The 16,846-nt window shown below is 41.2% G+C and overlaps 1 protein-coding gene across 12 annotated transcripts in view; it reads left to right on the forward strand.

The window, feature by feature from the left end:
• MYO6 (myosin VI) overlaps positions 1 to 16,846 on the forward strand; it is a 137,491-nt gene that overhangs the window by 47,094 nt on the left and 73,551 nt on the right. For 11 of the 12 annotated variants that reach the window (XM_082405035.1, XM_082405034.1, XM_082405033.1 and 8 more), the window contains 2 exons: positions 6,075 to 6,218; positions 11,451 to 11,520. In XM_082405035.1, coding sequence (XP_082261161.1) covers positions 6,075 to 6,218; positions 11,451 to 11,520 — 214 coding nt within the window. Of the gene's footprint in view, positions 1 to 6,074; positions 6,219 to 11,450; positions 11,521 to 12,915; positions 13,203 to 16,846 lie in introns of those variants that run through there. The other variant, XM_082405044.1, reaches the window with a different exon arrangement.

A 16,846-nucleotide genomic window follows, 5' to 3' on the forward strand; every position in this document is an offset into this window, starting at 1 on the left:
TCACCATCAATTTTAATATGAATGTGTTGCAGTGAATGTATAATACCGTATTATGGCAATTAAGTAATTCCCGTACTTTATTTACTAGCTGAACAAGGTAAACTGGGAAGTGTTTTCTAGGAAGGCCTTTTAAAAGGTAATTTAGTGACTAAAGGGAAACCTGCTGAAATATTTTTGAGAATTTTGGTGTACAAGTAAGTTCTTAGGGAACTGAAACGCTCAATGGCAGATTGTGCTAGGTACACACAAAATGCACCAGCCACTGGCCAACGGTTACCCGGTGCCCAGTTTTCTCACAGTGTCTGGACACCAGGGAAGCTGGTGTCCTTCAGGGTACACTGATACAGGTGAGAGAAGTTGCCAGTTTCAAGCTTGTGCGCCAAAGGTGCGCATAACATTCTTTTGATCAGCCGGGCCGGGGCCTGGCCAGATGAAAGAGTAGTCCTGTTAAAAGGCAAATTTGATACATCTACGCAGCTCCCTTACCCCCAGTTAGAATTTAAGATCCTGGAGGGCAGGGATTTTTGCCCGTTTGGTTTACTGCTCTATTCCAAGTGATTGTTTCCCTGTTGGAAGGCTCCATGAGGCCAGACCGTGTATTTTTTTTTTTTTTGGCCTATCATTATATCTTTAGCAGCTAGCACTATGTGTTATATACTAGGTGGTCAAATAAATAATAGTTTACAGAATGAATGACTGCGGAAGGCAGTCTTATAAGGGTTCTTCTTTCCCTGTTTAATGCTTCTTCCTTCCTTTTTGGTATCTTATGCCAGCTCTTTCAGCTCAATTCTAAATTAACTTTAGCTGGTACAACAAAGCCTAAATGAAAGTTAGCGCAGTACCTCTGACAGGCTACAGATTGCGTTTCTATCGATTGCGATAGTGCTTACTTTAAAAATACCAGCTGTCCATTAAGTGCTAAAAATGAGATAATTTTCAGTTGATGATAGCGTATTATAGAGCGTTCCCTCTCTTCCTGAATTAACTTAAGGAATTTCAAGAATTTTAAATTTGCTTAGCCAGCCCCAGTGCTGCTTATTTTTTCTTTGGTATTCCTGCAGTGCGTATGTAGTCAGCTGTTAATGTGTTTATGGTTTCTAGTACAGTAGCACCTGTTTAACTGCTCTACCTGTGCAGACATGCTTCATAGGTATGAGTATTGATTGTAGGGGTTTTCTGAATGCTTTTATGGGGACTAATAGTAATATGTCAAAAGAATTTTCTTTTGTGGAATGAATAAATCAGACTTCATGAATGAAGGGTAATTTATGTTATAAATATAATTAGGATTCCAAAACTAATTAAATGAAGCCTTATTTTAAAAGAGGTTTTATTTTAGTGAAAGCCCTTGCACTCAGTAGAAAATAATCTTTAATTTAATAGAAGGGGGGAGTGAGTGTCCACCGCTCCTCCAGGTACAAGTGACATCATCGACTCAGAGTTACAGAAAGATACGTTCAGATCAGAATCTGGGCCAGACTGGCCTGGTCCAGAGGCAGTGGGTGTGTTTGATAATGGTGCTCACAGTGGCTCTTCTGGGGTCATACTGCTCCAGTTTGAACTGGTAATTTGCCTAAGTACCGAGTTCTAGGTTGGAGATCATTTTCCTTCAGAATTTTAAAGGCATTGCTTTATCGATTTCCTGCTTTCAGTGTTGCTGAAGCCATTTTGATTCATGATCCTTTGGATATGACGCATGTTTTTTCCCCCCTTTTTCTCTCATTTCTCTGAAAATGTGCAACATCTTCTATTTCTGGTGTTCTGAAATGTGACATGTTGTCCTTTTTGTCTGTCTTTTTCCAGTTATTGTGTTGAGGACTTAATTGGCATTTTGGCTAGACTCTAGAAAATCATACCTTTCAGTTCTGGTGAATTTTCTTTGGATATTGGAAAGCTTTCTCCCCTCTGTGTTTTGAAGGGAGCAGGGTGTCTGTTTTTCCTGGTATTTTGATGCTGAATCTTTTTACTTGTCTCATTTTTATATCTGTTTTTCTTCTACTTTTTCTTTTTTGCCCTCCACTTTCTAGCTCTTTTTTTTTTTTCTTGGCTTTCTGAAAAAAATTGTCTCAACTTTATTTTCTGTACCTTCTAGTGAATGTTTCATTTCCGCTATTACGTTCTTAAAGAAAAATTATTCTGATACTTGTTAAAATGACAAAGACGACTTTATTCATGACTATTGCAGTAGGAGTGTATTAGCCTGCTTGGGCTGCCATAATAAAATACCATAGACTGGGTGGCTTAAACAGCAGACATTTATTTTCTCACAGTTCTGGGGGCTGGAAGTCTGACATCAGGTGCCAGCGTGGTCGGATTCTGGTGAGGACTCTCGTCCTGGGTTCTGCGGGCCGCTTGCGCGGCCTTTCCCTATAGTGTGTGCATTGAGGTGGAGAGATGTCTCTCTTCCTCTTTTGGTAAGGCTACCAATCCTATTGGGTTAGGACCCCACCCTTATGATGTCATTAGCCGTGATTACCTGCTGTCTCCAAATACAGTCACATGGGCGATGACAGCTTCAACATATGAATATTTGGGGGGACACAGTTCAGTCCATAGCAGACACATACACTCAGCCTATAACAAGGGGTATTACAGTAGGGAGAACAATTGGGCTCCACTTTGAATACAGCAAAGACAGCTGGGGATTTATAGCCAGTGAGCAGAGTGCAGGGGTCAGTGGATGAAAAAAACGAAGTGGAAACAGCACAGGTCGGGGATTCTTGCTCAACTGGCTTAAAGGGATTCTTTTTGAAGGCAGATTAAGGATTTATATGTCAGAGGTAGGGGATGAGGAACTTGATAAGATATCAAGGGTGAGAGGATTTCTCTAAACCGGCTTAGCAGGATTCTTGCTAAAACTGGCCTCTGTCGGCCGGACAAGGAGGGGACAGACTCAAAGGCCTAGCGGAGGCCTCGTCAAGAAGAGGGCTCAGAGCCGCCTAACTGAAGCTTGGTCAGGAAGAGAGTTTTGTCAGCATGTGGCAGTTTCGGTATGCACAGCCTCAGTCGTCCCTGGTGTTTCTCTTTCCGGAGACCCTCTGTCTCCTTCAGAGAATAACCTCTAGGCTTCTCTTGGGGTGATGGTGGGAGGGAGGTGGCGTTTGCCCAGCTGTGTGCCGTGTGCACGGCTGGCGTTAGGAAGTCTTTTTCTCAAACAGCTCTCCCCTAGCCTCCCTGACGCTAGACCCCTCTTTTCACCCTTGCTTCGGTGGTGTAACTGGGTTATCTTTCCCCATCCCAGATTTGGGGTTTGGCTCTTAGGTTTGCTAAGTCAGTTAGCACACCGGCCGCTCGCTTCCCAGCTTCCAGAATGGCATTGCTGTCGTCTCCTCTTGGGCTCTCCCCCTCCTTGTGCGCTGATGTCTTTAACTTAAAGACTCTTTTTACTGTAGGTTTAGGGGTTTGAGGAAGGAGCGGCGTTGGATGTGTAGCTTTAAATCTGTTATCTTAACTGGGAAGCTGCAGCAAATGGTTCAAAACGGGAGAACAATTTAAATAGTTCAAGGAAATTTTGACATTCTTTTTTGACTTTGTGGGTTTTGCTTCCCTGTGATTTTTTTTCAGATACCTCATGATTCCTAAATGATCCCTCATGACTATTCTATAATTTCCCTTTGTATTGAGAACTATCACAAGACCGTTTACTTGAAATTTAGTGGCGGCTTCGAACAAGGGATATGGGGGACTGTAAGGGAAGAGGTGTCACTGGCACCTGTTGGGTGCCGTTAGAATGGGGATCTCAACTTTACGTCACTTAATCCTCATGGCAATTCTGTAAGGTAAGCGATATTGTCACGTATGGGTAAGGATAAAGATATTGATCAGAGAGATTAAGTAACTTACTTAAGAGCTAGTCAGACAGTGGTGGAGCTTAATTTCAAGCCTAGGTTTTAAGACCTTGCAAGTCTTTCTAGGATAGCATCTCCTTCTACTCCTCCCAAACTGTGTGCACAGTTCATTCAGTCACTCGGTGAAGGTTGGGTTGCCTGCTCCGTGCTGGGCCTTGGTGACACATGAGGGCTAGGCCATGCCCTGATACAACAGGAATGTCATGATCAGACTTACTTTCAGTAGGATTTCTGGTGATCTGTGCATACTGGCAAGAGTAGGAACAGGTGGCTAAGTTAGTTACAGGAGTCCTGGTAAAAGGCCATGTTGGTTTTGACCAGGAAGGCAGAGCAGATCCAGAGAAGTGGGTGGATTTGAGATACCCTATTGGAGGTGGAGCCGACAGGATGAGGGGGTGATAGGGGTTTGGAAGGAGCTGGAAGAATTGAGGATGACTCTGGGTTTGATTTGAAATGAATGTTGTTGGTGCCTTTAGTGATGTAATGAACGTGGTGGAACAGAGTAATAATATAATAATAACAATGTTACATCTGTTAGGTATCTCCATGAGGAGGTGTCCAGTATGCAAGTTAAACACCTGGGAACTCAGTGGTGCTGTGTAGGCTGGAGAAGTCAATTTGGGCATCACTTACATATAGATTCCATTTAAAGCATGGGACTAGATATGATTATTTAGGGAAGGTGTGTGGATGTAGGTGTGTGACGGTGCGGCAACGCAGATCTGAAGCAGTGTTACTCATTCACTTCTGTGGAGAGCCCTCAGTTAACTTCTTAACACTGAATGGCACTTAAACCTAGTCGCATTTACTGCGTGGGGACAGCAGAAGCCATCAGGTAGCCATGGCACGGAAGACATTAACTAGCAAGCACGTTGCAGACTTGCCAATAGTTAGCAGTTTTTAGATTGAACTATAGACCAGACATCCTTGTCTTCCGTGAGAGACTAGGCCTGGTGGGAACACCCATGTGGGAAATCCCAGATCTGAGAACGCCACACAAGAGGCGAGTTACGGCACATGCGTCTTCTTCAAGTGTAGATAAGTAAGGAAAAGTAAGTTCCCGCTGAGGTGCTGAAACTAGGACGTCTGGGATCACTCACTAGGTGATTCATTATAACACGTTAGTCTCACAGAATCCAAGCTCATTAAAATTAAATATTTTATATGTTATGGACCCTTTGGGATACTCTCAAAAGACAGAATTGTAAACGTTAGGTCTGAGAATGCCAAGCATGAAAGCAGCTTTCTAGGAATACTTGAAAAACTAGCCTGGAATTCAAACTAGGCAAAACCTGGAAACAATCTAAACGTTCGTGTCCAGGACAGCAGGTAGACAACTGTGGCATGTGATTCAGTGGGTTAGTGTACACAGCAGCTTGGCCGAACGTCAGAACATTCTGTTGGATGAAAGAAACCGTACACAGAAGCATGCGTGCTGAACAGTGGGTGCTTGTGGAGGTAGGGATTGACCAGAAGGAGGCACAGGGGAACTTTCTGGTGAGATGGAAAGGTTCTGTCTGTTGATTGGGGTGTTTGTTGAACGGGTATGTCCACGTGTGGAAACTCATCAACCTGTATCCTTAGAATTTGTACATTTCACTGTATGTAAGTTTTACTGCAGAAAAGAAATAAGAAGACGACAAAGCAGTGAGCTCAGTGGTTCTGTGGGCATCCCTCTAGGGCGCACAGGGGTGGGGCCTGTAGTCTCAGCCTGTCAGGGAAAGTCTCCCAGAGGAAGTAACCTCTCCTGTGTCTCATTTTTATCCCTTAGGTCTAAGATAGACTTACTGTTCAAGTCTTAGCTAACTCCACACCATGACATCTCTTCTTCGGATGACTGTTTAATTTATTGTGCAATCTGGAAGACTTCAGGCAGTAAAAAGGAGCGCTAGTGTAGATTACAGTGGGCAAGAGGTAAAAGCTGTGACCGTTGCTCTCTCTTTCTGCGCTGCTCAGAGTGTAGCTGGTTCTCACTGCGGTCGCCACCGAAGGAAGACGGTGGCAAAGCAGGTGTTCCCGGCGGGCAGAGCAGCCTCTGCTTGGTCCCTCTGAACAGGCGGTACAGGGGGGTGGGTGCAGCGGGATGGCAGGGGGCGGGGATTACCCGTGCAGGGGTGCTCGTGTGTTTCTAAGAGTCGCGATTTACATGTTAACTGAAAAAAAAGATTGTTATCTTTTTTCATGTCCAGAGTTACTCACGTTGCTTTGTTCTTTCCTTTGAAACAGGAGATAGTGGATAAGCTCCCTTCAGAAATGGAGGACGGGAAGCCCGTTTGGGCGCCGCACCCTACGGATGGATTTCAGATGGGCAATATCGTGGATATTGGCCCTGACAGCTTAACGATTGAACCCTTGAACCAAAAAGGCAAGGTAAGAAGTTCCTCAGAAAGATTTCAAAATTTGATTTGTGTCTGTAGGTATCTCCCTTTTTCAATGAAGTAGGTATTTTTTTAGCACAGTATAGGGGAAAGCAGTTTTCTGGTCAGGGAATCCTAGTTTTCTCCTGAGTTGTGTGATTAAATCAGAAGTGCATACCCTAGGGGGAAAATGATGTCCCGTCGTAAAATCAGACAGTAATTTAGTGAGCCTTTCATTAGCATATTCTTAAGAAAAAATAGCTATATAACAAAATATAAACAATAACATTTTTTATTCCTTAAGCCATATAACTAAAGTTATGAATATATCTGTGCTGTATTCAACACGTTACCAAGTAAAAATATAAAAAGTGAATGGGATTATGTTATGAAATTTTGCTTTTTGCTTTAGCTCCCGGATAATTGTTTTTTTAATATTTTTTATTGAAGTATAGTTGATTTACAATGTTGTGTTAATTTCTGCTGTACAGCAAAGTGATTCAGGTATACACATAAACACACTTTTTAAAAATATTCTTTTCCATTATGGTTTATCACAGGATATTGAATATAGTTCTCTGTGCTATACAATAGGACCTTATTTATTTATTTATTTTAAAGTTTATTTATTTTATTTATTTTATTTTTGGCTGTGTTGGGTCTTCGTTGCTGCGCACGGGCTTTCTCTAGTTGAGGCGAGCAGGGGCTACTCTTCGTTGCGGTGCGTGGGCTTCTCATTGCAGTGGCTTCTCTTGTTGCAGAGCATGGGCTCTAGGTGCACGGGCTTCAGTAGTTGTGGCACGCAGGCTTCAGTAGTTGTGGCTCGCGGGCTCTAGAGAGCAGGCTCAGTAGTTGTGGCGCGTGGGCTCAGTAGTTGTGGCGCACAGGCTCAGTTGCTCCGTGGCATTTGGGATCTTCACGGACCAGGGATCCAACCCATGTCCCCTGCATTGGCAGGCGGATTCTTAACCACTACACCACCAGGGAAGCCCGGACCTTGTTGTTTATCCATTCTATATATAATAGCTTACATCTGCTGTTAGTTATTTTTTAAAAAGCTTTTTATTTACTTAAATTTATTATCATGTGATTGTAGTAAAAATATTTCTATTAAATAAAGATATTTAAGTCTTAAACATAACTGTCTGTTATGATTTTTGTTGTAATGGTACTTTTTAAAACATAAAAGCATACTTTAATTTTGTATACATGGTATCTATTTCCTTTTAGGCTTAGACATAGACTAGACAATATAACAAAATGAAAGTATGGGGGAAAAGTGACTTGGAGTCTTTTCAGCCTTCCTGGGGACTGTAGGGCCTGTTTTGTGGGAGAGCTTAACACTTTTCAGTCTAATAAATGTTCCTGTTAAACAGAACCTCTGACTAAATTAAGTTTGTTGATGTCATTTCTGTTTACTTTAGACTCTGCCAGTGTTCATGAATAATTTATGTTCTACTGATACATGGTTAACTAATGCCATATGACTGCCATCCTTCTGGGAACCTTAGAAAAACAAGGTGGATCTCTCATGAGGTCCGTTCACAGAGAAAACTATTCTGTTACTGTAAACAACCCAGGAACCTAAATGCATAATATATAATGTGCCATGTTAGCGGCGGCCAATTAAAGATACCCTCAGGAAAGAAAAGACAAAGTGTTTCTAGTTTTTCCTCTTATTAACAAGTACCTATTTGTACTTACAATGCAGTACATGTTCTAAAAAAAGAAAGAATTAAAAAAAAAAACTCAAATTATTTTTATATATTTGAAGTTGTAGGGGAGGAAAAATTTTCCTGTACCCTTTTGGGTCTCTGGCTGGGCCTGAAAATTAAATTGACATAAGACACATTCACAGTAGGAAAGCATACAACTTTTATCAGATTTTTACATGTACATAGCAGCCTTCACAAGAGAATGAAGAATAGAAGAAGTGACCAGAGTGGGAAGCTTTTATATCTTTTAGACAAAGAAACAATACCTTCGTGAAGAATTGATAAGACAAAGGGGTCTGGGCTAGGTGTGGTAAATGGTGGAGAAGTGGTTAGGAAGGTAAGGGTTAGTCTGACAAGGCAAGGTTTGTTTGCACAGATTTCTCTTGGTCTCCATTCCCTCCGCTGGTGATAAGAATGTCTTCTTTCCTCCTGGTAGAGCGAGGGCACCTCACACGTGGGAGTTTTATCTCCTGCTCTCAGGAATAAAAAGGGTCAGAGTGCCCTTCTTACATCTGTTGTTTGTCAAGTGCCTTTAACTCAAGATAATCAATATGCCAAAGTAGCATGTTTTGGGGTGACAAATTCAGTGAGCCTTTCATTATCTTTCAAAGTCTGTTTTTCATTTTTCTTTAACATATCTTATAAGCACAGTAAATCAAAAGCCCCAAATGAAATGAAAAGTATGTTTCCTCCTTATATTTCGTTATATGTATTCTGTTATATCCATAAGTAACAAAATAATTCAGTTCAGGGATAGAAGAAACTTTATTTACGGGTATATGCTTTTTTTATAGTTTAAGTATTTTGTGCTTTCAACTGTGCCTTATTAGTATTAATCAGGTGCACACACAGAACCAGTAAAAACACTTAAAATTCAAGTTGTGGAGTCATGAAAACTTTATGGATCGTAGATTATTTATAAACTAAAGTTGAAGCTTCTTTTCACAAAATCTTTTTGAAAGTTAACAAATTCTCAGGGATTTCTTTTCATCTTAATCCCCTCCCTGCCCCCACTCTCTGATCAGGGTCTTAATAAATTGTAAAGTGTCATAACAACCGTGTGGTTAAAAAGATCCGTAAGAGAAGCAGTCTTTTGCATAGATGATTCATGGAGTAGAGATCATCAGCATTTAAAAATGAAGGAAGAAAAAAAAAAACAAAAAAAAACAAAAAAAAAAAATGAAGGAAGTGCGTAAAGCAGCGGACAAGTCAAGTACATCTGTTTGCTGATACAGTAGAAGCATAGAAGAGGGAGTGACGAGCTCTAGTGGGGAACCTGCCTTTGTTGATAGCAGTGCCTTTTAAAGTTTTTCAGCCGTGGCCCGTCGTAAGAAATAGATTTGAAATCGCATTAGGTGTATGTATTATTCATGTGTGTGTACGTGTGTATTGACGACAGACAGATTTTACATGTCAACAAGTATCGTGTGTGTGTGTATTCAAATGCAACATCCTTACCGTATGTGATGCATTCTGATGTTTTCTAGTATCTTTTATTGTGTTAAAAATGCCATCTTGAACCTCTCAGTTGATTTCATGTCCCATATTTGCAGCAGACTGGCCTGCAGGCTAAAGCCCTAAACACATGGCATTTAAGGGTCTACATTTCCTTTTCCCTGTCTATGTTGCTAGTCTTGTCTTTTGTCAACCAGCAGTCTCCCCCTCATTCTCTTGCCCTTCTGCTTAGTCTTCTGTGTCTTTCTCCTCGTCTTCCAGCCTTCCTCCCAGGGTTTATCAGGTCCTCAGGGAGCCAGGTGGTGCCGGGCTCTGTGTGTCGCTGTGAGCAGCGACACACAGAGCCTGGAATGCCGCTCTCCGCAGCTCTGTGCTTATTTAGCAAATACTAACTCACCTCTCAGGAGTGACTGAGGTCACCTCCTTTATGAAATTTTTCCACAGACGCCCTGTCTCTTGCTCCTCCTCCCATGCAGTGGAGTTGACTGTCGATTACTCTTTCCTTTGAGGAGTGGTATCCCTTCTTAGCCTCCCGTGACGCTATTGGAGACATTTGTTTACATTTCTCCCCCTCCCTGCTAGACTGTAATCTTCTCTCGAGTGCAGGGGCTGTTTTCTTTGTCCATGTTGTCGTGAAGCTGGATGCACTGTGTTTGCTGGGTGGTAGGTGTTTACTGTGATCTCTTGATAGGAGAAAAAGCCTCCTTCCTCCTAGAGAAAACAACTGCCTTAATGAAACAAGTTTCCTCCTTCTCACTGAGTAGCTAGTGAAGGGGAGAAGAAGACGGGGTGCTGGTGATCACTTGGGGGGTGAAAAAGCATCGAGAGAAACTATGTTTTAGACTCATTACAGGCCTTTCAGCCCCAAGATTATTAACCTTCCCATTCTAGGAACTCTGTGTCCTGCACCCCATTTACGGAGCCAACGCCTGGAGTCTGGGGAGGCTTTAGCCCCATTGCTGAGGCTGTGAGAGTGGCACGTAGATCTGTGACATTAGCAGTTATTTCTGAACGTGTTTCTCCTGTAGAATCATTGTTATAAATTGTGGATTGTTTTACAGTACCATAATATACTCAATGTACGTTACGGATTAGTTCTGAATTTGTGATTTATCCTTTAAACCTTTCCTCATTTATACCATTAAGAACATGTGTAGTGGGTTCCAAATAATTAACTGCTAGAGTTTTCAGTCAATTCAGTGACTTTGAATTGAGGTAACACTAGCGGCCTGGATTTTCCTCTGTAAACTATAGCAGTAGCCTTGTCTTATACTCTTGCATGTATATACATATACAGACCTACAAATATTCTAAAATAATTGAACAGGTTTTCCTTAGACATTGGTTTGATATGGATGGAAGCTTCAACCACAGGAGTAATTGTAATTGTTTGAGAAATAGAAATGTATAGGTAACTATTAGAATGGCATGGAGAAAATTTAATTCCCTTTAGATGTAATTTGAGATCATTTCTTCTCTCTTACAAGATACTATCTTAATTCTAGAGTTTCTACCATAGTATTTAAATGATATAATAAGCACCGACTTATTCATGGATATCTGTAATGTTATGGACCTAATAGTTTTGGATACTGTTTATATTTTTGACACATTCCTGTACAGGAATTTGTGTCTAATGTGTTTTACTCAGACAATAGCATTAATTAAATTATGGTCTGTTGGTGTTATCTGATTGATTGGATGTTACTTTTTTCCTTTTTTAAAACAATAAAATTGCTGTATACATAAACATTAAAATTTTTATTTTTTTAAAAAGTTGTTAAATAGCATACCTATATGTAAACATATTAATATACTTCTTGTTTTGTCCCACTCTAGGTGTTACAGCACAGGTTTTGTTTTTGTTTTATTGATTTCCATTATTGATTTCATGTTCATGGTAATAATGGATAATATATGTGAGTAATGACTTGTTCAGTAGTAGGATCTTGTATTACATTTTAATGAAGAGCATATTATTGCCATTATTTCAATGTATGCAGTCAGTTAAGCTCCTTTATCTTTCTTACTGTTTGTAAGCTTCTCGTTTAATGAGCTCTTGTTGTGTTTTTTAGACATTTCTGGCTCTCATAAACCAAGTGTTCCCTGCAGAAGAGGACAGTAAAAAAGATGTGGAAGATAACTGTAAGTATCAATTTAAAAACTAGTTCTCATCATAGAAAAGGGAACTGTTCCTTCAAAAAGTACGTGAGTGATTATATTACACGGCACACCGTCCTTGTTCAGAAGAAATGTTGCCTTTTGACCTGAAGGTTCAGGGGCCCCACAGTCCTAGATGCATTGTTCTCTCACATTTGCACTTTGGTGAAGGGGTCTCCTGAATATCTTTTTAGTGTTATCTCAGTTGTGTAAATACAGGGAATGGTAATCATTTACTAACTATGAAGCCTGAACTAAAGATCTCTTGGTTTTATGTTTTTTGTTTTTTGTTTCTTGAACCTCTGAATCATCTGGAATCAGATGATTTTTATAGTTGTATATGTGGTTCAGTAATTTGGAAGTTGAGTCAAGAGGACCCATTTAGTGTCACCCTTTGAAGGAAACAGACATTAAAAAAAATACTATGTAATAAGTACTAATTGAAAATTGATTTCAGAACATTGGATTAAAGTGCAACATTAATTCGACTTACAACTATCTTAGAATTTTTGGCGAAAAAATACTGTATCCAGAGCAATAGGCCATGTTTATTCTTACATTTTCAAGATAAAGTGGTAATCATGTTTCATTTTTTATGTGGCGATATTTAAGAATCATGTCCAGTTGTCATGGGTTTCGTTAAATGTATCTGGCATTAAAAACTCTGCAATTAAATAAGAGAGGTAGGAGAAAGGAATATATTTTGTCCTTATTGGTTTTCTCTGGAGTTCGCATTTGAGTAAGCCTGTAAGATCCCCCTACGTGACGTGGAATGCAGGAGTAATGGGGGAGCCCCGAGTTCAGATTCTGACTGTGCCATTAGGAAGCTGTGTGCCGGTAGGCAGTTTCTCTCTCCCCTTTGAGCTTCTCTTCTGGAGAACAGGAGTAATGATTTTTATGTTTCGTGCTTAGATACATTTATCTATATGATATGATTTATCTATCTGATACATTTAAAATGCTTGGTGCAGTGCCTGACCTCTCACAGCCTCTCAATAGACGGTATCTGTTGTTATTAGGTGTAAGAGACAGAGAGAAAAAATGTGGCGCTCCCTTCCTTTCCAAAATTGCTAGAGAGTTTGTCTGATGGGATAATATTTTTCTGAACAGCAATCAGAACAACAACAGAAAGGAACGAGATTCTATCGTATGTAAAATAAGAGAAAATTCTTTTCTGTTAAAACTTGCTAGGGTATTCGGAATTGGAATCAGTCCTTTTCATATATCAAAATAATGTTTTTTGGTTTATGTATCCACATAGAGCTAAACGTAATAAATGATGTCGAATTACTTTTAATCCCTCTCTTAAATATTTTAAAGCAGCCTCCCTCTGATTGTTTCATGGTGGTGGACTTGTCTAACCGTGCAGTTTCCCTGGTCTTAGTGGAGATGTGCTGCTTCTTGCAGGTGTTGACTTTGGTGATGCCAGACGGCAGGAATGTTGCTGAGGATGTACCTGTCCTCACCGCACAGTCCAGCCCTACTTGATGTCCCCTTTCTGAAACCACATCACGAACACAGCTCTAACGGTTGAGTTTAGAATGCAGGTTTTCCAGCGAAAGTGGTTCCATCATTTAGTAGTTTAGTCCTTTTGCCTGAGGCTTGGTTGCCCACTACACCACTGTCCTCTGCCAAGTGACCGTTGGCGTTGTTTGTTTGGGTCTCACGTGCGTATTTCTAAAATCCTTTCTTCTTCTCTGCATCACGGTAATAATGTAATGTTTAAAAGCTTGATGTCTATAGAACATCCTGAACTATGTGATAAAGGTTCTGTTGAAACAGACCCACGAGTTGACTTCTGGTAGTGCCCTCATAATATAGCAGAATTTATTACCTTTGGTTTTAGCTCCAGGTTTTCTATGTGAAGGGTTTTTATGTGTGGAGTTTAGTATGTTAACTTTGCCTTTTTACTTGACTCTTGAGGATTAATGCCAGAATAGGAAAGTAGTTCAGGGATGTGAGGTTGGTAATTAAAATAAGCAATTTTTGTGCTAATTTTTAAGCTACTGTTACTTACATGGCATGTAATAATCTTCGTGAATGATCCCTGTTAGAAGTCGAGAATAATAAAGTATAAACTATAATATTGGAAAGAATCCCCAAAGTTGCCTGGTTCAGTCTCTTTTTCAGTAATGGAATGACTTCTACAGCAGTGTAATGATACAATCGATTGACTTCTACTGTGTTGAAGTTGTTTGTGGGTTCTTTTTTTTCTCTCAGTGAACCAGAACTGTGACAAATAAGTAGAATCTTAAATGCTTAGATAACTCCCTAGTCAGATTCCTAAATTTAATAATTGAGTGATATCCAGTCTTCATTAGAAACTTTTGGTGTGCTCAGTATATATTAATTATACCAAAATTCTTCTTACGGAGTTTATAAAGAAACAAAGATGTTCATTCTTTTATTATGTCTTACTTAAAAATTTTTAATATCGAGTATATAGTTAAATCTATGAATAATTAGGCATAAAAGGCGAACAGTTCACCGAAAGTATTGCATGTCAGTAGCCCCACCAAGTAGCCCTGGGGTGGCCACTAGGAGAGGAGGGGAGGAGGGAATTCGGTGGAGCAGGAAGTGATTTCCAGGACCCTCTGAGCATCCCTAGGTCGTGCCTTCAGGGATGCAAAGGCCACTGAGACTTAGCATTTCCCATTCTGGCAAGCCGAGGGTCGTACATGTTCCCTTCTGTCTTTCCTTTTCTGTGTCTTTATTTAAATGGAGTAGTCTGAGTGGCATAATTTAAGAGGAAGACCCTCTGGTCCAAATTTTTATTGTCATTGGCAGATATTTCAAAGGTGAGGGATTTTTTTTCTTTTTTAACATCTTTACTGGAGTATAATTGCTTTACAATAGTGTGTTAGTTTCTGCTTTATAACATAGTGAATCAGCTATACATTTACATATATCCCCATATCCCCTCCCTCTTGCGTCTCCCTCCCACCCTCCTTATCCCACCCCTCTAGGTGGTCACAAAGCACAGAGCTGATCTCCCTGTGCTATGCGGCTGCTTCCCACTAGCTAGCTATTTTACATTTGGTAGTGTCTATATGTCCATGCCACTCTCTCACTTCGTCCCAGCTTACCCTTCCCCCTCCCCGTGGCCTTGAGTCCATTCTCTACATCTGGGTCTTTATTCCTGTCCTGCCCCTAGGGTCTTAAGAACCATTTTTTTTTTTTAGATTCCATACATATGTGTTAGCATACGGTATTTGTGTTTCTCTTTCTGACTTGCTTCACTCTGTATGACCGACTCTAGGTCCATCCACCTCACTATGAATAACTCAATTTCGTTTCTTTTTATGGCTGAGTAATATTCCATTGTATATATGTGCCACACCTTCTTTATCCATCCGTCTGTCTGTGGACAGCAGTGAGGGATTTATTCAGTTGGATTACCAGGTATCCCTGAGAAGGCTGGTGGCGAGTATGGGAGGAGGTAGAGAAAGAAGGGCAAGCAGCCGTCCGCATGCCATGTAGGTTCATATGATTAGCTTTGCTAGGGGAGCCGTATCGTGGCGTTAGGCATTCTTACTTACAGGAGGCAGAGAGAGTAGCATCATGCGGCCGGGCAGTTTCAGAGGAAGCTGAGCGATGGGCGAGCGGTTCGATGTTGTGCTTTGCGTAAGGAAAGGCAGCTTGTAGATCAAGCTCCTGGGGACGGGGGTGGAAGAAGTGCAGGGGTATAGAAAGTAGGGGACCGAAGCCCACACGAGATACCCCCTGCTGCCTGCCTTCTCCACATCTTTCCTCAACTGAAAGGAGGGCTGCACTTCAACTGTCAGGGGCCTCCACCCACGTCTTACTCTGTATTTTTCTGCTGTAAGTGGCATTAGAAATCAGTGAGGCCCGTGTCCTTGCGGTGTGAACTGGCTGCGTCGTGTGAGTGTGGAAGCACGGGCAGTCTGTTGAGGCAGGTAGAGCAACGGGCTCTTGTTTGACAGAATTGGTCGGGTGTTGCACTGTAGGTTTTATATATACATACAGTGTAGGCATATATACAACTTCAGTGAGGGATCAAGCAAACAAGCAAATGAATCAGGCAGGGCCCTGCCCTCAGGGATCCGGTATAGAAGCCAAAACCGGGTATACAAAACCGTCATCACAAGACTGGCATCCTGTGGTAAGCACCATAACGAAAGTACAGAGGAGCAAGTAGTCCTAGTGGTGGTGGGGTAGTGAGAATGGGGAGGTGTCATTTGAGGGATTGTCTTTGAACTGACCTTAAAGGATAGGTAGATTTTTTTTTTGGATAGGTAGATTTTTGATACCTAGAAATATAGAGGTGCAGCCCAATGCATGCATGATAGTTGAGTTTGGTAAATGGTTTAGTCTGCCTGCAGGTTAGACCATATTAAAGGGAGTTATGGAAAATTATATGAAAAGGTCAGTTGAATGCAGGTTTACTAAGGGCCTTGAATATCAGACTTGAACATGGATTTGGTAGTTGACGGAGACCCACTGATGAGTTTTGAGGAAGAGAGAGGTTTAGTCAGGGCTCTAGTGTGGTTAGATTAATGCACTGAGCAATCTGGGTTAGAGAGGAGAGAGACTGCGGCAGTAGACAAGTGAGAGGCTGCTGTGATTACAGAAGAGGTGACGACGCCTAAACTGGGATTGGGGCTGTGGAAATGGGAAGAAAGGAGAGACATTTCAGACTCAGATTGTGCTAATTTTGAGTGCCTACCATGAAGCTGGCGCTGTGCTATACTTTATCACATGTATAAAGACTTGGAAATGGGCTTAGAGCAAGGAGGGGGAGAGAGGATGGTCCTAGTATTGACTAAGGCTTGCAGAATAGATGAGTGAGAAACGGTGGTGCTGATAATGGAAGCAGAGTGGCTGGGGGAAGAGTGGGCTTGTCTGCTCAAGTGCGTGGTGGCAACGTGGAAATGGAGCTCAGGGGACTGAGGGCCGGGGCAGTAGATCAGGCTGGGAGAACAGGATGTGTCAGAGCGTTAGGAGGACAGACGTTAGAAAAACAAGATTTCTACCCTGATGCTGCTGTCAGTTGTTAGCTGCATATCCTGGTTTAAGACGTACAGATTTCTCCAGGATTCTTGTTTAGTCTGTCAGTCGTGAGGCACTGCCTGAATGACATGATCCCTTCCCATTCTAAAATTTTATCTTTTGTGTTTTTCCTGTAATTCTGAGCATCAGATGGGATTAGTGTCGTCTACTAACCTTTTTTGTGTCAAAATGTATTAAAATCAGCACTATCTAAAGTAGTTTTTTTTTTCCACTTGAATTGTCCTCGGTTTTTTGTACTCACCTGGTACTAACTAGAGGTACTCACCTCGCTGGAAATTTA

The sequence above is a fragment of the Balaenoptera borealis genome (genome assembly GCF_965194805.1).
Source record: "Balaenoptera borealis genome assembly, chromosome: 9".
NCBI classification, from domain to species: Eukaryota; Metazoa; Chordata; class Mammalia; order Artiodactyla; family Balaenopteridae; genus Balaenoptera; species Balaenoptera borealis.